Genomic DNA, 26,127 nt, shown 5'->3' on the forward strand with positions numbered 1-26,127 from the left:
GCCAGCTTTGTTTTAGGGTTTGAGGAATATGCCTGTGTCGACGCAGAAAACGTCTGGAACCACCATTGCTTTGTTAACCATCGCTCGTCCTCACCAGATAGAGGAATTCCTCTAGGAAACAATGGTGCGATCAAGAGTTTTAGGGTTGTTCCCAGGGGCACAGTTAGCAGCAGGTATGTCAAAATTGACTCCGGGAATGTTTTGTTAAAATATTATTTCCGAGTGCTCTCTCCAATGTAATTCCTGCTGCCTGTAGGTCGTGCGGGAACCCTTATCCACGTCATCCCGTGTTGCCGATTCATTTCCATTGGGCGTATTATTCCAACGATTTCCAATTATATTCCAATGGTCCAAAACAGAATGCCATCCAATAAATCCGTGGTCTGCCTAAGCACATAGTAACAGTATTAATCGCTTGTAATTTTAAAAATTGATTTTTTTTTTGTTGTTTTTTAAAAATTTTTTTGGTCCCTACTGGATTGACGGCAGTGTTAGAATGTTTTTGCCCTTTTCATTACTGGGGGTAGCGGGCTCAACGGATGATGAGGACCAGGGCCGCCAGGAGGGTGAGCCATCCAGCCCTAGGGCAGGGGCTGTTTCCCCCTCCAGCGGGCTGCTGGATTCCGGGTGGGGGCTCCAAATGCGTGCGGCGGGTGCACTTAATCCGTGGCCTGCGCCTGGGCGGGAAGGGGCGGATGGTCTGAGGCTTCTGCCCAGCGTCAGGCAGGTAATCGCTGCCCCACATCCCATCAGGCACCCCATCCGCTGATTTCTTTGGGGCGCCCTCCCCCAGGTAGGTTTTGTCCGCGTCGTCACGCTGGCTGGTGCCGTTCTTGCCGGGCAGCGTGTGTTCCGACCCCGGCCCCAGGCCCCGCGAAGAGTGCCCAGGCTCCAGTCCGTTCTTGACCCCGTGATGGGGGTGCTGCCTAGTTCGGATCTGGTTGAGTGACTCCGACCCTGTGCAGTTCTTGAAGAGGCGGGAGGAGAGGACCTTTAGGTCAATCCCTTGTAGATCCCTGGGGGATTCACAGATGACGCTGCTGCTTGATCCTCTGAACCGCTGGAGCCATTCTAACAAAGATCGAGCCTTACAGGTACATTCCCAAGGATTTCCATTCAGCCTGAGATACTGCAGTGATCCAAGCTCTGCCAGGCATTCCCCAGGAAGCGAGCTCAGGCTGTTATTGAACAAATATAAAGTGGCCAGCCTCCGAAGATCGTGGAAAGCTCGTTTGTTAACCCAATGAAGCCGATTCTGATGCAGCAAAAGGCGATCAAGGTTGACTAGCCCTCTGAAGGTGTTTTGGGACAAACTCAATAACTTATTCCCATGCAAGAAGAGTTGCGTAAGGTTGACCAGCTCCAGGAACAGATCATCCTGAAGATACTCTATGTGGTTATCCTGTAGGTACAGATACTGCAAGTTGTGAAGGCCTTCAAAGATTCCATTGGGCAGAAAGGTCAACCCACAACGATAGAGGTGCAAAGCATGAAGTTTCTCCAAACCATTAAAGGTCTCTGCATCCAGGAACCTCAGATGCCGATTGTCCCCAAGGTCAAGCTCTTCGAGGAGGTTGAATCCACGGAAGGCCTCTGGGTCAATGAACGTGATATTGTTGGAGTACAACCAAAGGGTGACTGTAGACGGGCTGAACGTGTTCCTCAACAGAAGAGTTATCCTGTTATTTTGGAGGAATATTCTTTCGCTGTTGGTAGGAATTCCTTCCGGGATGGAGGTGAATCCATGCGACTGGCATGTGACAGTCATTGGAGAAGGGTAACAAACACAGTGTCTGGGGCAAGAGACTGAAATATGGAACTCCAATCCAAGCAACATCAGGAACAGTTCGAGGTTACAGCCTACAAAAGGAGAAAACACATGTTGAGTCACAATATTACTTATATACATACAGTCCTGAACTTACTTTTAAAACTTTAAATAGTCAAGAAGAAACATTTGAAAATAATTCATTTTGTTCCAGTACAATAGCATAGTTAACCAAACTAGAAATAAGTTCTCCAAGAGCAAAGTACTATGGATGATGAAAATCTGAAATGAAGACAGAGAATGCTGGAAATACTCTGCAGGCACTTTACAGCCTTCCTGACTCCACATTGAGTTTAACAGTTTCAGATTGTAATCTCTGTCTCCATTTTGTTTCATTTTCTTTGCAGGTTTCCTTTTTTCTTTCTCCCCTTTATGCTATTGGACAGTGTCACACCTGTTCTAGGTACGTCTTTTGTTTCTTTTCTTGTCTCATCATGTCAGATGTATAACACAATTGAGAACCAGGCTCAATACAGAAGGTTCAGAGTGGGACTGAGGAAACAAATGAGAGAAGCAAAGAGAGAGTATGGGAAGAGACTGGCAGCTAACATAAAAGGCAGTCCAAGAGTCCTCTATCAGCATATAAATATTAAAAAGGTGGTAAAAGGAGGAATGGGGCTGATAAGAGACCTAAAAGGGGATTTATGCATGGCTGAGATATTAAATTAGTACTTAGCATCTGTTTTTACCAAGGATGAAGACTCTGGAGGTAGTTGAGATACTTGGACTTGGAAGCTTCCTGCATCTAGTGGCACATGAGGCAGACAAAGCACATGCTTATGTCTGTTTCCATGGCCAATTTTCTCTGGAACAGGTCGCCAGACTGTCACCAGAGGTTATAGCTTAAGGGGCACGACTCCACATCAAACATGGCTGACCAGGAGACTCTCCTGCTCTTGCCACCTGCCATTGGCATGTGTTGGAAAGATTTTCAAGTTGATAATTAACCTGTTTGGCCACATTATGAATGCACCTTCCACAGCCATCAAGTCCTAGAGTGGGACTCGAACCTGGAGCTTCTGGCTCAGAGGGACCCACTACACTGCAAGACCTCCTTTCAAGGCTTTAGATAGGCTAAAAATATATGAAGGTGAGATATTAAATGGGATGGCTGTATTTAAAGTCACCAGGATCGGATGAGATGCATCCAAGGATATTGAAGGAAGTAAAGGTGGAAATTGCAAAGGCACTGGCTATAATTTTTCAATCCTCTTTAGATACAGGGGTGGTGCCAGAGACTGGAGAATTACAAATGTTACACAGCTATTCAAAGAAGTGTGTAAGGATAAGCCCAGAACAGTAGGCCAGACGATTTAACCTCGATGCTGGAGAAGCTTTTAGAAACAATAATCCAGGAGAAAATTAACAGTCACTTAGGCAAATGAGGATCAATCAAGCCAGTATGGATTTGTTAAGGGTAAGCCATATTTAACTAACCTGCTTAAGTTTTTTGATGAGTTAACAGAGAGGGTTGCTGAGGGTAATGCAATTATTGTGGTGTTCATGGACTTCTGAAAGGTATTTGATAAAGTGCCACATAAAAGACTTGTCAGCAAAGTTAAAGTTCATGGAATAAAAGGGACAGTAGCAACATGGATATAAAATTGGCTGAGTGACGGGAAATAGAGAGTTGCTTTTTGGACTGGAGGAGGGTATATGGTTGGTTGGTGTTAGGAACCCTGCTTTTCTTGATGCACATTAATGGCCTAGACATGGGTGTGTAGGGCACAATTTCAAAATTTGCAGATGACACAAAACTTGGATGTATTGTGAACTGTGAGGAGGATGGTGTTAAACTTCAAAAGGACATGGACATGCTGGTGGAATGGGCAGACAATTGCCAGGTGAAATTAAATGCAGAGAAGTGTCAAGTGATTCATTTTGGTAGGAAGAATGAGGAGAGGCAGTATAAAATAAAGGTTACAATTTTATAGGGCATGCTGGAGCAGAGGGACCTGGTGTATGTGCATAAATCATTAAAGGAGGCAGGGTAGATTGAGAAAGCGGTTAATAACATAAATGGGATCCTAGCTTTATAAATGGGGCCTTGAGTACAAAAGCAAGGATAAACCTGTATAAAACACTGGCTCAGCCTCAACTGGAGTATTGTTTTCAGTTCTGGGCACCATACTTTAGGAAAGATGTGAAAATATTAGGGAGTGGGCAGAAAAGATTCAAAGAATTTTTTTTTGATCATACATTTATTGCCCTTCTAGAGTCAACCATGTTGCTATGGGTCTGCAACCACATATAGCCCAGACCAGGCAAGGACAGCAGATTTCCTTCCCTAAAGGACGTTAGCAAACCAGATGGGTTTTTACAGCAATTGACATTGGTTTCACAATCATCATTAGACTTTGAATTCTAGATACAAATTTCACCATCTGCTGTGGTGGGATTTAAACCCAAATCTCCAAAGCATTACCCTGGGTATCTGGATTACTAGTCCAGTGACAATACTACTATGCCACCACCTTCCTCTGGTCCTAGGAATGAGGAACTTCAGTTACATGGATAGATTGGAGAACCTGGGGCTGTTCTCTTTGGAGAAGAGAAGATTAAGAGGAAATTTGATAGAGATGTTCAAATTCATGAGGGGTCTGGACAGAGTAGAGAGAAACTATTCCCATTGGTAGAAGGATCCAGAACCAGAGGACACTGACTTAAGGTGATTGGAAAAAGAAGCAATGGCAACACGAGGAAAAACATTTTTACGCAGTGAGTGGTTAGGCTCTGGAATGCACTACCTCTGTGTGTGGTGCAAGCAGATTCAATCAATGCCTTCAAAAGAGAATTGGATAATTATCTGAAGAGAGAAAAATTGCAGGACTACGGAGAAAAGGCAGGAGAATGGGATTAAGTGAGTTGGTGATGTAGTGAGCCAGCAGGGACACAATGGGCCAAATGGCCTCTTTCTGTGCTGTAACTATTCTATGATTCTATGACTACTCACACTGGCCTTGAGTCACTAACTCTTCTGTCATTTAAGCTCTCCTGTCTTCCACCCTATCACAGGCCTTTGCATCTTTTCTTTTCCCCAACCTCCCCTGCACAAACCCTATTACATTTCCCAGTTCTGATGAAAGGTCACTGACCCGAAACGCTAACTGTTTCTCTCTCTCCACAGATGCTGCCTGACCTGCTGAGTATTTCCAACATTTTCTGCCTTTATTTTGGAAATATGTTGTATCAACTGCACCTCATCTAGCATTTATCACTCACTGTGGACCAGATCCTACAAAGCCTCATCATCTTAACATCTTGAGGCCTTCTCACCTGTTGCCTCCAACCCCTCTCTCTCTCTCTCTCTCCATGGCAACCTTCTGTTTGTCAACCAATCTCTCACCCACCATCTCCTACTCCAACCCACTCTTTCACAGGACTTTGAGGGTGCCAGAATCTCAAGCATAAACTCTGCATTACCTCACTGTTATTTCTCAGCTTGCATTCATCCTCCATTCCTGCACTTTCAAACCTGAACATTTTCCACTACTTCTAAACGAAAATAAACTCTTGTTCATTAGGAGGCAGCAGGCTTTATCCTCTTCTCAGTTCTCAAGGTCAGCTACACATTGATAGGGAGGTGAATCAATGGAACATTCTCTGGATCATATAGCAGCTGGGTTAAATTCAAACCGTGACAGAAGTATTTATTATTATTTCCCTTGTCGCTGTTTCATGTTGGCTTTTGGCCTTTGTTCTGGAAGTGGTCCCTCTCAAGGTAGCTTGCAGGGGTCAGCCATTAGCAAGGTTTTCGTATATTTGGCCCATTCAAGCTGTCCCGATAAGCCGTACATATTGACCTCAGACAATGTGCACCGGTGCCTTAAGTACCAGCTGTCTCTCAGTGAGAAGCACTTCTGCTTCTGATTCAGAAGGTTCTGGGTTCAACTACTGCTCCAGAATTTTGGGCACAGAGGCCAGGCTGCAGGTCAATATTTATCCCTCAATCAACCTTACTAAAAATCAGTTTATCTGGTCAGTATCACATTGCTGTTTGTGGGAGCTTGCTGTGTTAAAATTGCTTTCTGTGTTTTCTGCCTCAGGACAGTAACAAGCCACCCAAGGACGGCCTGAGGTTCTAAAAGGCACTATATGAATGCAAGTCTTTCTTTCCTTAACTGAGGGAGTGCTGCACTGTCAGAGGTGCTGTCTTTCAGATGAGACGTTGAATCAAGATAACAGGCGGGTGCAAGAGATCCCGTGATATTATTTTGAAGAGCGGCTGTAAAGTTTTCTGTCCAATGTTTACTCCTCAGCCCACATCGCTAAGACAGATTACCTGGTCATTATCACATTGCTATCGGTGAGATCTTGCTGTGCGCAAATTAGCTGCCGTGCTTCCTACAATACAACAGTGACTGCCCTTCAAAAATACTTTGTTGCCTGTGAAGTGTTGCCCTGAGGTTGCAAAAGGTGCTACGGAAATGCAAGTTCACCCTTTCCTATTCAACCATGAAGGTTGTTCAACCATTGTTGAGGCCAATGCAGCCTTCGGCCCATGTTGATTGGACTGCAGTCAAGGGTGGGAATCCTGATTGGTTGTTTCCCCTTCCCAGCCAACTGCAACCAAGGCAGTTTAGCACACTCTACTGACATCCAGCCAACATAGCGAATCCAGCGCAAAACGGGATCACAGGCTACCTGTGTGCGTGTGGCTCAACCTCACCACGTTTTTAAAAATGTATTCTTTCATGAGATGCGGCTGTCACTGGCAAGGCCAGCATTTGCTGCCCATCCCTAATTACCCTTGAGCTAAGTGGCTTGCTAGGCCATTGCAGAGGGCAACTAAGAGTCAACCACACTGCTGCGGGTCTGGAGTCACATGTAGGCCAGACTGGGTAAGGATGGCAGATTTCCTTCCTTAAAGGGCATTAATGAGCCAGATGAGTTTTTGCAACAATCAATGATAGTGTCATGATCGCCATTACTGAGACTAGCTTTCAATTCCAGATTTTATTAATCGAATTTAAATTCCATCAGCTGCTGTGGTGGGATTTGAACCCATGTACTCATAGCATTAGCTTCTGGATTCCAGTGACATTATCCCTTAGATGATGCTCTTAGCTGCAGAACCATTGTGGGGGGGAAATGCTACTGGAAAAAGAATGGAATATTTTGTAATGATGACTGAGGGGTAGAGAGGCGATGATGGGCCAAATGGCCTTCTTCTGTGCCTTATCTGCCTGGCTTGTGCACTCTCAGTTCCAAGTTGCACACTTCAGCAATGGTGTCTGGTAAACCAGCCACTGCACTTGTAAAGTCTTGTGTAATTTTTTTTTAACTTGTGCAAGGTGGGAGCTGTACATAGGTTCAGTGTTGTTGCAGGAGACTGCAAGTTTAGATAGCTGGATGAGCTAAAGTTGAAGCCTGAATTTTCCCAAATTACTTATCTCAAGGGAAATGCTTAGAAATATATGGCATTGGCATAGCAACGGGCTGTGGCACAGACTGTGAGGATATAAAGGGTCACTCCTGTGTATTTGCGCTGTGTTGTTAATTCAAACAAGGCAGCCTGAGGGGAGAGAGAGAGCGAGAAGAGGGTGGGGAAGGGGGAGGGGGTTAGAGAGTTGTTGGGGGTGGAGAGAAAGGCTCATTATAACAGCACTACCCTCCCACATATGGTTTACCAGAGCGGCTTTCACACAGCTGTACCCCTACCTGGATGCAGGGCTCCTTGTGGAGGTGAGGTGGGGATGGGGAGGGCGATGCAGTGGTAGAAGGTGAACCAGAAAAAGGGGGAGTATTTTTTTTTGGTGCTAAAAAAAAATGTAAAGAAAAATGGAACAGTGTAGCTACAATGAAGATCGTCTTGGGAGTGAAGGAGAGGAAGGAATAACCTGAGACAACAGAGTGACAACACTGTAGGATTAAGCAGCTTCAGAGGGACCAGAAACAATTTCAATTTGTCCCTTTGTCTCGCTCCAACGTGTTCAGTCGTGGCCCTGGCCTTAATTGTGCTGACCAAGAGGAACACGTTGGGGCAATATCCTAAAACAAAAATAGGTTTTAATCCACAGGATTACTCCCTACGTGGAATTTGAAGGCCGCACGAAATGGGTCCTGGCCACTAAGATGGGTCAGGCCTTTCAGGTCTTGGGACTGGGTTCAAACATGATCCAGAAAGCTGCGATTGATGCCTCTTCTGTCCACTGCCTGTCAGAGTGTTTGATCCAAGCCCTAAGTTCTGGCATGCCCCCCGCTAAACCTTTCCACCTCTTTCTCCTCCATTCAGACCACGTTTAAAAACTATATTTCTGACCAAGCCTTTGGCCACTTGTCCTAATGGCTCCTCCTTTGGCCCGGCGCCAATTTTTTTGTCTGATAATGCTCCTGCAAAGCGCCTCGAGACATTTTACCATGTTAAAGGCACTATGCAAATGTAAATTTATTGTTGTACATGCCCCAGGATGATTGGGATTGGGGCGGGGAGAGAACAGAGGGATCTTATTATGGAAGAGCTTTGTGAAGGACATGCCAGGAGGAACTGCTAAGATATTGCTGACTGTCACCATGCTGCCTTTCAGCTCCATGCGCCTTGAGAATCATTGTTCTGAATTATTAAAGAAACATTCTTGGGATTTTTTTCCCCCCTCTCTTACATAGCTTAAACCTGAAATCCTGCAAGAAATGTAAGCAATACGAGTGGTTTTAAAAAGTGATTGAGCATTTTTAACTGGTGAAACAGATATAAAACATAAAAAAGAGAATGCTGAAGCCCTAAAGTAAAAATAGATACCTCTTGGAGTACAGCATTTGAAAATAAAAATGACATGTTGTGACTTTCTAGCCTGTACCCTTCATCGGAATTGATTGAACACACACACGATGCTGTGATCCGTTTTTTTCTCTGTACAGATGGTGAATGACCTGCTGGATTTTTCCACACTTGCATTTATACTCCCGATAATTCAAAGTCCTTGTTGCCCTTTTTTTAAAAAAATTATTCTATCACACGCAATATAAATCATGCAGCAAAGTAGAAACCGAGCCCCCAATGAAAAATATCCACCGGCAGACAACTTGAATGAGGTGACGTTGAGTGAAGAGGGAGAAGAAAGAACCCGCATTTGTGTAGCACCTTTCAAGACCTCGGGATGCCCCAAAGGATAATGGACCAAGAGCTGGAAAGTGGGATTGGGCTGGATTGCTCCTTTTCGGCCCACATAGAAACAATGGGCCAAGTGGCCTCCTTCTGTGTCATAAGCGTTGCGTGTTTCAAAGTGCTTTACGGCAAATGAGGGACATTGGACGTGTATTCACGGTTGTAATGTACGAAATGTGGCAACCAATTTGTGCACAGCAAGCTCCCGGAGCAGCCACGCGATGGTGGCCAGACAATCTGTTTTTTTCCGGTAATGTTGGCTGAGGGATAAGTAGGAGCAGAATGCATCGGGTCAAGGATGGATTCATCAAGCAGTCAAAGGCTTGAAGATTTACTAATGATTAAATGCTGCACAGGCTCATGACCAAACACCCGAGGTTACAAAGGACGGTTTGCCACAGAAGATACTGCTCACCCTTTCTGATACATTCCATCTTTATCTTGCTGCCTATGGCAATGATGTTACACCATTTATACAGTTTGTAGCTGCGCCGATCCTAGAGGCATCCTCATTCTGTAAACCCTTTACACGGTCTCAATATCTGTTCTCAAGTCTTTTTGATCTCGAGTTCTACAGAAAAACATCGGTGTTTAGGGTCAGTGTGTGACCAAATGGGGTCACTCCACAGTATTGAGTCTTCAGTTTAGAGCAAAGAAGCAAATCTAAATGTAAACATCGGCCTGGCCTCTTGAACAGATATGTGTATCGTTAGTTGATTTTCTCAGTCTTTCATTCTAAGATTTATCTGCACAATATAAAATGGGAGCTAATTTAAGAGATTCTTCTGTGTAAAACGGTTGTCTTTAGTATTCCTCAATCTCATTCCCTTAAGAGCAGGCAAAAGCAACAGCCATTTTGCCCACAGCATATATTCCACAATTAGCAACTGGGTTTCAACTTTTTAGGGCGATGAATGCTGTTCACACCACCTCCCTGCTCTTCCTTCAATAGTGCCATGAAAGCCTTTAACAGCGTCCTGAACCACTTGGACAGGCAAATGGGGCCTCGGTTCAATGTTTCATCCAAGCGCTGGCACCACCAGCTGTGCAGCCCTCCCTCAGCACCGCATCGGGAGTGTCAGCCCAGATTATGAGCTCAGGTCTCCGGAGTGGGGCTTGAACCCCTGCCCTCCTGACTCAAAGACAAGAGTGCTATCCACTGACATGTTCAAACATGTTCTTTCTAAACCATTTGCTATGTTGTGGGCAGTACAAGATGTAGCAACTTTGATTTGGTCCACTCCTCAGTTCCTGGTCAAAACTGACTTCCACCGTGGGGCAGCACTGAGCAGTTCAACATGTCAGCCACTCTAGGTAGGAGCTCACCTGCATCCCCCATTAAATTTGTCAGAGACTGTCTCACATTGATGGCCCCTAGTTTTGGACTCAGCCCACGAGTGGAAACATCCTTTCTAATCCTACTTAACCTATTGAACACCTTCGTAAATGTCGACATTCAATGACACCGCCTCCCTCATCCCCAGCCTTCTCTTTTCTAGAGACAAGAGCCCCAGCCTGTCCAATCTAACTCTCAGTTCTCCAGAAAGGTGAATTTGACCAAGCGGGCTGACTGAACGAGTGCCTCATCAGTTGTTTCACACACTCCCCCCACAACTTCTCCACCTCCCTGCTCTGCAACTGAAAGGGAGGTGAAAAAAAGTGTCTGAAAACATAGTTTTCAATGTGGGTAAGTTTCTGTGAGCAAGGGTCAAAGGCCAGGTTATATGAGGACTGGGTGCCGCAAGGGGTCATACTGACCTTTGTGGGTGGGGGGGCGGGGGGGATTTCATGGAGGCATTAGGTCTCGCTTACCGGCTGGAGAGCCAGCGAGAGACCCCCATTACCACATCCCTGAAGGCCTGCTGGCACTAAAGTGCCGGAGAGACGGAGAGGCTGTTGTTCTACGATGGAAGCTGAGACAGATTGCTGGGGCATAGGTGAGAGCTTTCTTCTTTCTGAGTCAGAGGGTTGTTGATTCAACCCCCACCACGGAGACTTGGGACACAAAATCTAGGCTGACACTCCTAGTGCAGCGCTGAGGGGGCCCGCTGCACTGTTAGACGAACCCCACTTTGAGTGAGATGCCGGCCCTCTCAAATAGCTGTCGAAGATCCAATGGCACTGCTTTGAAGAAGATCAGGGGAGCGCCCCCTCGTGTGCTGGCCCAATTTTTATCCTTTAACCAACATCACTAATAAAACAGATTATCCAGTCATTATCCCATTGCTGTTCATGGGAGCTTGCTATGCATAAACTTTGTGCCGCGATTACAACAATGACTACGCTTTGACAGAGCTTCATTGGCTGTAAAGTGCTTTAGGACTTCACGAAAGGAGATATAGAAATATTTTTAACTTGTTTTTTTTTAATTCATTTTTTTGTTACTGGGATGCTGTACAATACCTGACTGAGCATTCAATAGATTGTTGGCTCAAGGGCACTCTCTAACCTCCCTCCTTTCAGTGAGTTCTCTTGCATCTCAGCCAGATGCGCGATGCACTAGAGAGAGTGTCGGCCAGGGTTTTATAAATAGTGCAAGGCCAGCACATTGCGAGCTGTGTGCATGTGGGTGTTTCTTCACTAGCGGGGCCAGAGTGCAGCGGTTAAGAAGCTGTGCGGAAGAAGTTTTTGTGGCGGGTTCGTTTGGTGGCTAATTAGCAGAGAGTTTTCGCTTTAGTCACAGTGAAGCCCACATTCTCTGTTTACATCTGCCACTGCCCACGGGAAGTTAAGTAACATAGAAGCACACCTCTTCCTATTAGCCGTATGAGTAATTCTTAACAATTATTTGTTAAACACGTGTTAGGAGTCCGCGTTTTACAGCAGTGAGTGGAGAGCATGTTGCTGTATGCAGCCCACTTTACAGGCAAACACGTCAGCTTCTCGCTACGATTAATGTGACAGTAACTTCTCCAAGAGTTTAAAAGTCACTTTCTTGCCTCAACAGTCTCACTGGAAAAGAAAAGAAAGACTTGCATTTATATAGCGACCTTCACAACCTCAGGATGTTCTAAAGCACTTTGCAGCCAATGATGTCATTTTTGAAGTGCAGGGCTGGATTTTATGTTGGTGGGGGGGGGGCGGTGGGGGGAAGGCAGTGGGGGCAGGGTGGGGGGGAGGTCAGCCTGCTTGTTCCCTCCACCATGCAGAAGGAAAGTCAGCCAATAGCTGACGCATCCAAAAGAAGCCCCCCCCACCCCCCCAACAGCCATAATGCTCCCGTGGGTGGGCTAAGCTGGATGACAGTGGGACTTCTGCCCCTCAGCGGGAAGTCCCGTCCTCTAGAGATGCCGGACTATCAGATTGGCCGGCAGCTACAGCAGTCCCAGTGGCGCCAGAGCTCAGCGGTGGGCACTGCCGGGACTGCAAGCAGGCCCAGGTTGAAGAGAAGATGAACGTCCAAGGCAGGAAAGTCGGGCCTTTTTGGGTGGGGAGGGGTCGGGCAGCCTAGGGAGGCGAGCGGGGGTTGGGTGGGGAGGGGCATGCTGGTTTTGGAGGCCAGGTAGGAGGGAACAAAGTGGGGTGGGGGGGTGCCTTAAAATTTTGCAGGCGTTGCCCCCGATGGACTCAGGGCACTTCCCAAAGGATGTACCCCCTCTTCCTTCCCACCTTTTAAACACTTATGCATAAAAGTGACGGCCCACTAAGTGACCGCCCACTCCCGCTTGCCTGCCCACACCAGCTGTATTATGGCCTGGGCAGTGCATTATCCGGGTCAATTGGCTTGAAACAAGCTCAATTGACCCTAATTATTTATTTAGGTATGGCTGGTGGGCTGCCAACTTAGGTGCCCACCCAGCTAGCGTTTTATTGGGGACAACGCGGCCGTGGGCAGGAAGGTGGTGGGCCTGCCACACTGCGTAGTTTACATGTCCCCTCCAGAGGAGCCAGGAATTTCAGCCTGAAGTCACTATTGTAACATAGGGAACATGGCAGCTAATTTTTGCACAGCAAGTTCCCACAAATATGTATGTGGTAATGACTAGATCATTTGCCCTCCCCTGCTCTTCTTTGAAACAGTACCATGGGATCTTTTACTTCCATCTAAGAGCTAGGGCACATGGCCCTTGGTTTAATTTTTCATCTCAAAGAAAGTACCTCTGATAGTGCTGCACTCAGAATGTCTAGCCTAAATTTTTGCACTCAGGTCTCTATAGTGTTAATTGGATCCCAAACTAGATGGTGAAGAATGAAACTAGACACCTATTCCTCTTCTTGATAATAGGTTTATTTACAGAATGCAGCATTACATATGTCTGCCTTCTAACTACTCCATCCAATGTCCCAACAGTCTTTCCTTATAAGTGCCCTAGGTACTTAATTAAACAATGCCCTTCACCAGTGCATCTTGACAAACAATTAACATGCCTTTAGCATGGATTGTGACTTAAAAACACAATCTTCTGACTCTGAGGTGACAGTACTATTCACTGAGCCATGGCTGGAACCCCACGTGGGCTATGAGGTCCACGACTCTGATTCTTCTGGTTTGAGATGAGGTCCTGAGGGGGCGTCAAGTGGAGGTCAGGCACTCTGCCACGGGGAGAGAAAAACCAGAGGGCACCACACAACAGGGAAGCCTGGAGCTTCCAGAGCAGGGGTGTGAATTTAGAAATTGAATTGAACGAGGGGGAAAAGATTTTGGGAAAGACTTTTGGAAAAGATGTCGGGACCCTCACTGCCGAATCTGTGAGAGGATTTAAACAAAATAGATTTGTGTCCATCTGATTTTTTTCTTTTTGGTTAAGAATGAAAATTTGACTTTCCTAATGTGAATGATTTGGATATTCAGTGCAGGAGGGTCACCTGTAAAACTGTTGGTCAGTATTAAGCTGGTAGAAAGCTGGTGAATATTATAACTGCTGGCCAGGTCCATGGGCGAAGGAGGGAAAATAAATCAGCCAAGGTTCCCACTCTAGATCACTATATAAAGATGCCTGTGGAAAGTGTTTGTGCAGATGCCCAGTGGAGGCAGGGTCAGGCTCAGTTGTAGTGTCCTCCCACCTCCCCCCACCCCCAACCACATGCACGCCCAGCTCCCACACCCCCACTTTTATATGCAATAACCAGACGGACCTCGATACCCAGGCTCACGGGTGAAAAAAAAAAACACTTCTGGAAGCAGAGGGTTGTCAAGACCTCCAAACTGCACACCAGGAGCTGCCCACACCCCACCTGCCCAACTTCCCGCAAACCTCAACTCCCCGTCACACAACCTCCACCCCCCCATCCAGTCGGCAACCCAACATCATCGCGCCACTCTCCAGTATTCCGGAAGGCGAGCGGCTACAGAAATCAGAAGCCCTCCCACCGTTTTGAAATAACCGATGAACGAGCTATTGAATTTTGCACTGCCCGCTCCATTTCTCGGTGGTCTGATGGGAAAAGAGCGTGTGAGTGCTTTGTGCCAGGAACGAAGAGGTGGCACAAGGGCAGAAGGAAAGGCCGACCAATGTTACCACGGCTGCGTGTAGCGGCAGAGCCTGTTTGCGGCTGGAGGGGACAGCATTTGTTTCATTTTAGGCTTTATCTATTCACTGTTTTCAGGCTGCCATAAGAAATAAGGAGAGAATGAGAGGGCAGGGAGCCGTTAAATTGACAGACTTCCGGTTCACATCGTAGCCCCCGCTCCTGCCTGACCTCTCGGCCTAGATGCCCCATTGGGCTTGGGCACCCCCTCAACGCACTGCTAACTGGCTGCCTTCCTGCTGAGCAGCTGCTAATGGGTCTTAGATGCCTGATTTATTGCGCTGGGATGGCGGGGGCGGGGACAGGAGCAAGCGAACCACTCAAATTTCCATTCCGCCTTCTTAACCCCACTGAGAAATCCGGCCCCGTGTGTGTGTGTATGCATGTGTGTGTGTGTGTGTGCATGTGTGTGTGTGTGTGCGTGCGTGTGTGTGTGTGCGTGCGTGCACGCGCACGTGTGTGTGTGTGTGTGTGTGTGCGCGTGCGTGTGCGCGTGTGTGTGCGTGTGTGTGTGCGCGTGTGTGTGTGCGCGTGCGTGTGTGTGTGCGTGCGTGCGCGTGTGTGTGTGCGTGCGCGCGTGCGTGCGTGCGTGTGTGCACGCGCACGTGTGTGTGTGCGTGTGCGCGTGTGTGTGCGCGTGTGTGTGCGTGCGTGTGTGTGCGCGTGTGTGTGCGCGCGTGTGTGTGTGTGCGCGCGTGTGTGTGCGCGCGTGTGTGTGTGCGCGTGTGTATGCGCGTGTGTGTGTGTGCGCGTGTGTGTGTGCACGTGTGTGTGTGCGTGTGTGTGCGTGCGTGTGTGTGTGTGCGCGCGCTTGGGCGGGTGTGTATATATAGAATTATTGATGATTGGGAGCAAGTAATAAAGCTGTAATTTAATCTGAGTTCTTGGTTGACAGATTTATGGATGACATCTGAACCCCTCGATTAAATTACTGCCTTTTACTCCTTCCTTATCACCGGTTATTCTTTTTGCAATATATAACGTGATCTGGAAAAAACCAAAACAGTGCTAATGACAGTTAAACGCAGAGCTGGAATTACATGGATTGAAGGTGCAGCAGCTAATGTGATATCAGGATTAGCTGTTCAGTTGCTGCATTAGTTGACTCAAAGGAACCCACAGGGGACACAGGCATATGGCGGATGGCTGGTCACAAGGCTGAAATAGCCAATGGTCTCAAAGGACAGCATAGAGAACACAACTGCTCTCATGCGGGCTCTTTTTAAATGTATCCTTTCATGGGATGTGGGCATCACTGGCTAGGCTAGCATTTATTGCCCATCCTTAATTGCCCTTGAGAAGGGCTTCTTCAATAGTCTTGAAATGGGGCTGACCTTAAACGCCAGCAGGCAACTGACCAACCTGAAGGCGCGGTTCTCTTACAAGTCAGCAATTCCTGTGTTAAAATTCCATTTTAGTCTGGGCGGTAGGTGTGCAGTCAGAGGGTGAAAAGCTTTCACTGGCAGTGTTTTTGTGAACTTCGGCTCAACTGCCAACGACTTCAGGAGCAAGAGGGTGAACGATGTGCAAACCACTGTATAACTGGCCAGTTACTTAAAATCTCTCCGTTGCTCTCCAGCACTTCTCTTCTGGAATGTACCAGTGGATTTTGTGTCATTATCACTGCAGTTGGCAAACCACTGCGGTACCTTGCCCAGCACAATCAGGGACCAATCCAATGAAAGTCCATGGTCACTAACACCCTCTCAGGGCCTGGTACCTGAAGGAGGAGGAGGATCACTGCGGTGACTTGGACTCATTGTCCTATAACATGGGCAGGCCCAGTCCCAATTTCCACCATCGCCTCCCTACCCCGGTAAAAGCAATACTCTCCCACACTCCAACACCCTAGGGTCACCAAATCTGATTGGGCGTATTCCTGGAGGTGACATCACATGACCTCTTGCTGCCCCTCTGCCCTATAAACCTGCCATTGGTTGCTTGACATGTCAATCATCAGAGTGCCCTGCCTTCCCGTGTCGATCAGAAATCGAGCAGGCTCTTCATTACTAAACTGGGCCATTCTTGACTGCCAGCTTTCTCTTCCACATCTGATATTTGTCGAACTGGTAAACAGAAGTCTTCAAAGAAAATTTTCTTAAAAGCACAATTTTTTTTGATTGCCCCACTGATTTTTCTTCAGGGTTACTGGCAGCAGTGACCTGGAGATTAATCTTTAATTCCTGGAGACTCCAGGGCAATCCTGGAAGGTTGGCAACCTTACAACACCCCCACCAAATACTTCTCCCCTCACATTCCTACCCCTACAGGATCGGTCTCTCTCTCTCTCTCTCTCTCAATCTGGTCACTTTCTGTCCCGGTCACCCTAACAAAACCTCTCTTTGTCTCTCCACCAGCCCTAACCAGGAGCCCAGGAGGTTACCTCTCCCTTCTTCCCTACTCCTCCACTTAAGAATATCTTTCTCCCTTTCCCCCCCTCAACACTCACTCTCCTTAGTCCTTTTCTCTCACTCTTTTCCTCCAGTCTCACTGATCCAGCAGGAAGTGTGATCGAGAGGCAGCTGCTCCAAGAATCAGGAGCACGGGGTGGGGGGAAATGGTGGCATAATGGTAATGTCACTGCATTTGTAATCCAGAGGCCCAGGCTAATGCTCTGAGGACAGGGTTTCAAATCTCACCAAGGCAGTTGGTGGAATTTAAATTCACTTAACAAATCTGGTATTGTAAAGCTAGTGTCAGCAATGGTGACCATGACAAATATCAATGATGTTGTAAAAACCCATCCGATTCACTAATGCCCTTTAGGGAAGGGAATCTGCTGCCCTTACCTGGTCTGGCCTACATGTGACTCCAGACCTACAGCAGTGTGGTTGACTCTTAACTGCCCCATGAAATGGCTGAGTAAACCACTCAGTTCAAGGGCAATTAGGGATGGGCAAAAATTGCTGGCCTTGCATGAAAGAATTCAAAAAAGGTGTGGAGAAAGGTAGTTCAGTTGCTTGGCATGAGACTAAACTATACAGACTATGAAGGGCCCAGCTTTAATCCCTGGTTTGAGGCCTATGCCCTGACAGAAGCAGGGGTGCAATAGCTGGGCTGCAAGGAGTTAGCCTTGAAAATAGGCCAGTGTTTCTCTTCTTGATTTCTGCCAGGCGACCCCTCCCCTCTAGCCCAGAAAGTGTAGACACGTGGGCACAGGATGGCCCTCTGTTAAGATAATCCCATGGTTGAATAGGCTCTCGCCTGAAGAAATGTCCTTTCATTGATGTGCCGGAGGACTGCTGCAGCTGTGATTACACCCTCCAGCCAGTGCTGGCACTGCAGTGCCTTTATTGTGAGGAGAGTGCATTCACAAAGTTTACATTGGAAGCTTCCATTATTAATGTGACCATAGGAATTTAGAATGGAAAATAGTTAACAGGAAGTACCTGCAGATATTAAAAATTTTATATTGATATAAACAGTATCTGTATATATCTGTAAAAACCAGACAGCAAACATGAACGAGGGAGCACATTTTAACTGCTTTCCATTCCCCTTCTGAACCCAAGCCCCAGATTAGTGTCTCACTGTAGATAAGGGATGTGTTATTTCCTTATAAATTAAGCTGTGATAAATCCTGATAGCCCTGCTGGTCAAACAGCCTGGCACATTTCCAAAACTGAAGTGCGTGCACTATCGGTTTTATCTCCAGACATGCTATAAATGGCAAGGTGCTCTCACCCCCTGGTGCCCACCACCACCACCTTTAATAGTTGTCTCTCTTTCATTGCTGAAAACAATATTCTATTTTCTGTACTGCAGTTCCACGGAATCCTCCCGACTGTCATCTTTCTGATGAGACATTAAACCGAGGCCCTGTCTGCCCCCTCAGGTGGACCTAACAGATCCCATGACACTGTGTCGAAGAAGAGCAAGGGAGTTATCCTCGATGTCCTGGCCAATATTTATCCCTCAACAGGTTAGCTAATCATTATCACATTGTGCTTGTGGGATCTTGCTGTGCGCAAGATGGCTGCCATGTTTTCTGCATTGCAACAGTGACTACACTTCATTGGCTGTAAAGTGCTTTGTGACATCATGAAAGGCGCTACATAAATGTTTCTTCGTTTTTTTTGTGCCCCAGTGACCACTTATTCACTAGCGAACCTTGACGGTGAGTCTTGGCAGGCTATTCCACTGCAGATGCATCACTGCTGGGCTATGTAACTTAGTGGTTACGACACTGAGTTCACAGTCACAGTTGTGCGTTCAAATCCCACCATAGCAAGTTGTGAAAATAAATCTGGTGATTAGCACTAGGAAAGCGGATTACGAAAGGTACCTGGTTATTGTTTTGAACTAGTTGGGGTTTTAATGTTGCTCAGGGAGGGGAACCTGTGATTCCTACCTAATCTGGGCCACACACACACACACACACACACATTCATGCACGCATGCACACACACACACACACCAGCCATTGCAAGGTGATTTTGACTGATTTCTCCTCCTTAACCCAGGGATATTGAGGTCAATTTTATTTTCCCAACTGTTGCCCATAAGATTCTTGATCCTACACAATGCAAGTCAGGATTCCTGATGGTTCTGAGTAAAGTCTTCAACTCTGACCACGCAAAACAAGAAGATCCCAAGTTCAGTCACAGATCTGTGCTGTCATAGCTGGCCTCACTGAGGGCTGATATCCTCGACTCCGGCACGTCTGTCACAGAGCCAGAAAGTGAGGTGTCAACCCAGAACTTTCTGACTTAGAGGCAAGGTTGGGAAACGTTTGTTCCTGCTTTGGCAAAGCCTCAATTTCAAAATTCTTAACCTTCCAATCCCTCCAAAGTTTCATTTTCCCCTCTCCTCCCCGTCTCTAAAACCACATCCAGCCTTACGATGCTCTGACATCCCTGCACGCATCTTACGCTGGCCTCTTTTGCATCCTTGATTTTTATTCCCCCCACCTTTGATGGCCATGTCTCCAGCTGCCTGGGCCCTGAGCTCTGGAATTCCCTCCCTGAACCTCTCCCCTTCTCTACCTATTTCTCCTCCTTTAAGATGCTCCTTAAAACCCAGCGCTTTGACCAAGCTTTTGAGCCTTAAGATGTTTTATTACATTGCAGGCGATTTATAAAGGTACATATTTATTGTTATTCAGCAACATTTTGGTGGAAGTATCCCAGTGAGAATGGGAGCAGGCTCAACTGTTGATACCATTCTCAGTGAGATAGGTTCTGAAATCAGATCACATCAAAGCTCACACACATGAGGCCTGACCACTCAGGGTGAGGTTCCTGAGGACTCAGACTGCCTGTAAAACCATGTGCAGGGAAGCTAGGGAGGAGGGGAAGGGAAAGGTCTAAACAGGGGAGAAAGGGGAAATAAATAATGAAATGACAATTCTGTAAGGGAGTTCCATTGACTTGTCTGTTGTAGTCTATCATGCCACCTCAAACCCTTGAAATAAAAACAGAAGATGCGAGAAAGGCTGACTTTAGTACAATGTCTTATCAGGCCTCACAACCTCACCTCTTGTAGGCAAATGTTCGTTGCCCCAGAGTGAAGTGAAACATTTTGAGACATATCAAGGCGTCATACAAAAGAAAGTCTTTAGCACACACCCCAGTATCTCGCCAACAGCAAAGAGGTGGTTGGGCAGTTGCTTGAAAGCCAAGTGTTATCCATTCTGTGGCAGTCTTCCCTGCCCTTGAGATATCACCATGAAACCATTGCTGTCTAACCACTGAACTCTTCACTCAAAAGGATGACACCTTCAACAATGCAGCCCTCCTGCGTTGGGGTGACTGCTGGCTCAATGAGTTCAAGTCAACCAACAAGCCAGGTTGACCCTGATAAGTTGCTCTGCGTGTGAATAGATGAGATTTATATCAGAAACCTTAACAGTTGCTGATGGGCCTATTTTTAATCTCCAGTTCCCAGAGTCTGTGTCATTACTATATATGACTGCCTTGGAATAGACTGTCATTCTGTGTGTCATTCACCTGCAAGCAGACATTATTCATTGCTCTCTCCAGCCAGGATGTTCCCATTGAATGGATTTTGTCATTAATTTTGAGTTGCTTTGTATATTTTATTATTTAAATCTGTAAAGTTATGGATTTCCCCTTAATTGAATGAGCCCCACTTCCTTTGCTGAGAGTGCAATGTTTAATAGTTTGGTCATAGGTGACACCTCCAGAACAAGACTGTTTACTGTAAAACACATGACATCTTCAATCCTCTTTGAAGGCAACACATTGGATTATGTTACAAGAAACTGTTGCAGAAAAGCAACCTGCCTACCAATTCACACCTACCACCCTTCTCTCCTGATGTTGTTGTTCCATTTGGGGTATGTTTCCGCTGGCCATTGCCAACCCTTCTGTCACTTTGTCCGTGTTACCATTCATGTTGTGTGAGGCTTGGCTGTTCAGAGCAGGGAACCTGATCCATAATCCAACCTGATGTCTGCAATCTTGCTTTCTCCAGCATCATTCCCAGGATAACAATCAGGAGTGGGAATCGGGGAGGACTTTCACAACCTTCACTGACAGCCATGTCTCAGTGGATAGCACTCTCACCTCTTGGGTTCAAATGTTGAGAGATCAGGTCCTGCTCCACAGACCTGAGTAGACAATTGTGGACTGACATTTCGAGTGCAATACTGAAGGAGCGCTGCACTGTTGGAGGTGCCGTCTTTTGGAAGAAGCATTAAACTTAGGTCCTGTCTGCCCATCGTTGAATACATTTAAGACTGGGATAGACAGATTTCTGGTCTCTCAGGGAGTTAACGGATATGGGGAGCAGGCGGGAAAATGGAGTTGAAGCCCAAGATCAGCCACGATCGTACTGAATGGCGGAGCAGGCTCGATGGGTGGTATGGTTTACTCCTGCTCCTATTTCTTGTGTCCTTATGCCCTATTGGTCGAATGTTAAGCGAAGTAGTGCAGCATTCTAAATAAAAGCAGGTGAGTCCTCACCGGAATCATGGCCAATATTTATCCCTCAACCTAAATCATTATTAAAAATTGGATATCTGGTCACTTACACCATTGCTGTCTGTAGGATCTTGCTGTGTTGTGCATTACAACAGTGTTAACATTTTCAAAGCGCTTCATTGGCTGTAGAGCACATTGGGAGGTCCTGAGGTCATGAAAGGCGAAACATAAAAGCATGTCGTTCTTTTTCTTTCTCTCCCTCCCTCCTTTACCCTCTATTTTTGAAATTAAGAGCCAAGCCGTTCAGGGGTGATGTCAGGAAGCATTTCTTCACACACAGGGCAGTGAAAATCTGGAGCTCTCTCCTCCAGAAAGCTGCTGAGGCTTGAAGGGTCAATTCAAAATTTCAATATTGAGGGGTTTTTTTTAAGGCAAGGGAATTAAGGATTACAGAACCAAGGCAGCTAAAAGGAATTGAGATACAGATTAGACATGATCAAACTGAATGGTAGAACAGGCTTGACCGGCTGATGGGCCTCATCCTGTTCCTACACTCCTAATTTTTTAAATTTAGAGATTGGAATTTAAGGAATAGAAACAGGAATGGACCATATGGCCTATCAAGCCTGCTCCACTATTCAGTAAGATCAGGGCTGATCATGTACATCAACTCCATTATGCTGCCCTATGCCCATATCCCTGATTTTAATAATGCCCCAAAATCTATCGATCTCAGGTTTGAATATACCCATCGACTAAGCAGCCACGGGAAAAGAGAGAACTCCAAAGATTCGCAACTTCGGAATGAAGAAATTTCTCCTCATCTCAGTCCTAAATTGCCGACTCCTTACCCCTGGGACCCACCCCTAGTTCTAGACTCTCCAGCCAGGGGGAAGCATCCTCCCAGAGCCTCCTACTCTGTCAAGCCCTCCGAGAATTTTATGTGCTTGAATGAGATCACCTCTCATTCTCCTCAACTCCAGAACTCACCAATAACAGAACAGGTGCTGAGGTGTTTCAAGTGATTTTTTTTTTGAATGTTAAGTCAGTGTTGCTTTGTGTGTGAACTCACAGCAGGAGACTCACTAATTGTCAGACTACACTATGTTTGCACCTTGCCTGTGTAAATCCTGTGGTGTCATCCTACAGAACACTTAATGAGCTCTTATCAAATTCTTCCATCTGCTGTTTCAATGGAGCCATGAAGCTGATTATATTAAGTGGGTTCACACCTGTTAAACGACCAGAAGACGGAACTCAATTGGAGTGTGTTGGGAAAGTAATACTGGATGGTGAAAAAAACAAACAATCCCCAGCCTGAGCATTGGTTGAAAGCCTCTTGCTATCTGTACACCCCCTCCTTTGTTCTGCTGGTTTCAAACATTCAGAATCAGCTGGCTGTGCGACCTCTGTGAAAAGACAAGATTATTTGAACAACAGAACCAGCTTCAGAAGGAATTCCAATAATTGTATTTTTTTTTAGGAGAAAGCTGGCTTTCAAAATAGGAAAAAAGTGTCCCCGATGACAGCTCAGCTCAGCGGGTTAACTGTACCATGCAGTGTTGCACTGAGCCATAAGAAGAGCGAGGCCGCTGGTTCACTCTCTCCTTGGTCTGTGCAGGCCGAACCAATCACAAGCCCAGTTGTATGGGGCACAGCCCCTGGAATCTGGGAGCAGTGAGGCAATCATCGCACCCCAGCTCCAGGAAGCCGGGAACAGCAACACCCCAGAGGGGGTGAGTTTTGGAGAAGCCTCTCCAGCAAAGGTCATCTCAAAACCCGCTCTCTACGTGAACCTCCAGATGCCACCGGAGCAGAACACTGCCAAGGAGATCTACCTCAGCCCATCCAAAGTGAAGGAATTTGAGCTCACTACGGGTATGAAGGAGCAGACTAAAGGTCTGGGACTCTCAGAGACAGTGGGTTTGGTAGGAGAATAAATGCTTTAAAATGGGTTTAAAGATTGTATCCATAAATGTGCGTAGCATTAAATCTACTACGCGATGTGTTGCGACCTTGGACTACCTAGCCAAGGTCAAAGCTGACCTGTTGTTTCTGCAGGAGTGTGCGATACCGCACCTCAGCTCCTACAGGCAATGGTCACGATGGTGGTCCCATGGGCCATCGATCTGGTCGGGCGGAAACGACTCTCGTTCCTCTGGCCTGGGTATTCTGCTGCGGGGAGGCAACTTCACCGTCTCCGAGGTTAAGGAGGTGGTGGGCGGGCGACTCCTCGTAGCAGACGTAATGTACAAGAACGCTCCACTCCGGTTAATTAACGTGTATGGCCCGGCACAAGGGGCTGAGCGGCTGGAGGTTTTTCAGCAGCTCCCACTGCTGCTGGCGACCTCCAGGCCGGTCATTCTGGGCGGTGACTTCAACTGCATCATCGATGCGGCTGGACGATCCGGCAGGGCCGGCAGCAGATTGGACGCTACGTCCAGATCCCTGATGGAAACAGTTAAGGATGCCAAGCTGCACAACGTCTTCAGCAACCCTGCAGACGGAGCGCAGCGTAGATACACCTGGTCGCGGCCAGACGGGTCCATTCGTTCCAGGATAGACTTCCTGTTTGTGTCCCGTGCATTCACAGTCAGATCCACCGAGGTCAAGCCGGTGTTCTTCTCTGACCACTGCCTCCTACTGGCGGACTGCCACTTGGAGAAGGACCTGAGGGTGGGCAGGGGGGCATGGAAGCTAAATGTGCAACTGCTGACCCCAGAGAACATTGAGGAGCTCAAGAGGGATTACAAAGGTTGGAGAACCGTGAAACCCCTCTTTGAGTCCCTGACACACTGGTGGGAAGCGATCAAGGGAAGCATCAAGAGGTTTTTCATCCTCAAAGGCACCCAGAAAGCTAGAAAGGAACAGAGGGAAATGTCCCGACTCCAGAAAAACATGCAGAATCTGCTCCGGCTGCAGTCGATGGGGGTCGATGTCAAGGAGGAGCTCCAAGAGGTGAAGGGCCAGCAAGCCTCGCACTTTGCCTCGGAGGCCTCCAAGATCATCTTCCGTTCCAGAGTCCGCTCCGTGGAGCAGGATGAGACGTGCTCACGTTTCTTCTTCCAAAAGGTACACAGAGAGCGCTCTGTGATCAGCAGCCTGAAGGAAGAAGACGGCTCAGTAAAGTCATCACGGTCCGACATTCTGAGGATCAGCAAATCCTTTTATGCCGGATTGTATGACGTGAAGCCCACGGACAGCACGGCCTCCCAGTCCTGCCTGTCCTCTATCACGGAGGTCTTAGACGACAGTACGCGGGAGAGCCTGGACAAACCGCTAACTCCTGATGAACTGACTAAGGCCCTTGAGTCCTTCGAGAAGAGTAAGACTCCCGGAAGCGACGGCTTGCCGGCGGAGTTGTATTCGGCTCTGTGGGACTTGATCGGCCCAGACCTGCTAGGAGTGTACGAGAGTATGCTCCTGGCCGGTAGTATGTCAGAATCCATGAGGAAAGGCATCATCACCCTCATCTACAAGCACAAGGGGGAAAGGGAGGAAATTAGAAATTGGCGACCCATTTCACTGTTGAATGTGGACTATAAGATTCTGTCCAAGGTCATCGCCAATCGGGTCAAATCCGCTCTGGAATTGGTGATTCACCCTGACCAGACCTGCTCTGTGCCAGGCAGGAAGATCTCTGACAGCCTGGCGCTGCTCAGGGATACGATTGCCTATGTACAGGACAGGGGTGTGGATACCTGCCTCATCAGCTTGGATCAGGAGAAGGCCTTTGACAGAATATCGCACACCTACATGGGGGATGTGCTCTCCAAAATGGGGTTTGGGGAGGGAATTCGAAATTGGATCCAACTGCTCTACACTAACATCAGTAGCGCAGTCTCAATCAATGGGTGGGAAACAGATAGCTTTCCGATTAAATCTGGAGTCAGGCAGGGCTGTCCTCTCTCGCCTGTCCTTTTCGTGTGTTGCATAGAACCCTTTGCCGAGTCCATCAGGAAGGATCCGGGCATAAGAGGAGTGACGATCCCAGGCAGTGGAGGCACTCAGGTAAAAGCCTCCCTGTACATGGACGACGTCGCCGTCTTCTGCTCGGATCCGCTGTCGGTGCGCAGACTGATGCACATCTGCGACCAGTTCGAACTGGCCTCGGGAGCCAAGGTAAATCGTGGGAAGAGCGAGGCCATGTTCTTTGGGAACTGGGCTGACCGATCCTTTGTCCCCTTCACTGTCAGGGCTGACGGCCTGAAGGTGCTGGGGATATGGTTTGGAGGGACCGGGGCATGCGTTAGAAACTGGAAGGAGCGAGTGGCTATGGTGAAAAGGAAACTGGGCATGTGGGAGCGACGCTCCCTCTCCATTGCGGGTAAGAACCTGGTCATCAGGTGTGAGGCACTCTCGCTGTTGCTGTACGTGGCGCAGGTCTGGCCCATTCCAGACTCCTGCGCGATGGCGATCACTCGAGCCATCTTCCGCTTTATCTGGAGGTCGAAAATGGATCGTGTCCGCAGGGACGTGATGTACAAGCCTCTAGATAAAGGGGGAAAAAACGTGCCCAACATCGCCCTCATACTGATGGCCACCTTTGTGTGTGGCTGCATCAAGCGGTGCGTAGACCCTCAGTACGCAAACACCAAGTGTCACTACGTGCTGAGGTTCTACTTGTCCCCGGTGTTGCGAAGGATGGGTCTGGCCACGCTGCCGCGGAACGCTCCAAGTAGTTGGACCGTGCCGTACCACCTGTCCCTGGTGGAAAAATTTATGCAGAAAAACACCTTTGACCACAAGTCCATCAGGCAGTGGTCAGCACGTAACGTCCTAGAGGCCCTGAGGGAAAAGGAGAGGGTGGACCCTGTGGGATGGTTCCCCGAGCAGACTGT

At 47.5% G+C, this 26,127-nt stretch overlaps 1 protein-coding gene across 1 annotated transcript in view; it reads right to left on the reverse strand.

Moving 5' to 3' along the window:
- Positions 1-397: 397 nt before the first annotated feature.
- The window catches only part of rtn4rl1b (reticulon 4 receptor-like 1b), a 47,827-nt gene continuing 22,097 nt past the window's right edge, over positions 398-26,127 (reverse strand). Inside the window, exon 2 of the mRNA XM_078548193.1 lies at positions 398-1,860. Within this exon, the coding sequence (XP_078404319.1) occupies positions 533-1,860 (1,328 nt within the window). The 3' untranslated portion in view covers positions 398-532. The remainder of the gene's footprint in view (positions 1,861-26,127) is intronic.

Source organism: Cetorhinus maximus, chromosome 9 (assembly GCF_964194155.1).
Source record: "Cetorhinus maximus chromosome 9, sCetMax3.hap1.1, whole genome shotgun sequence".
Classification (NCBI taxonomy): domain Eukaryota; kingdom Metazoa; phylum Chordata; class Chondrichthyes; order Lamniformes; family Cetorhinidae; genus Cetorhinus; species Cetorhinus maximus.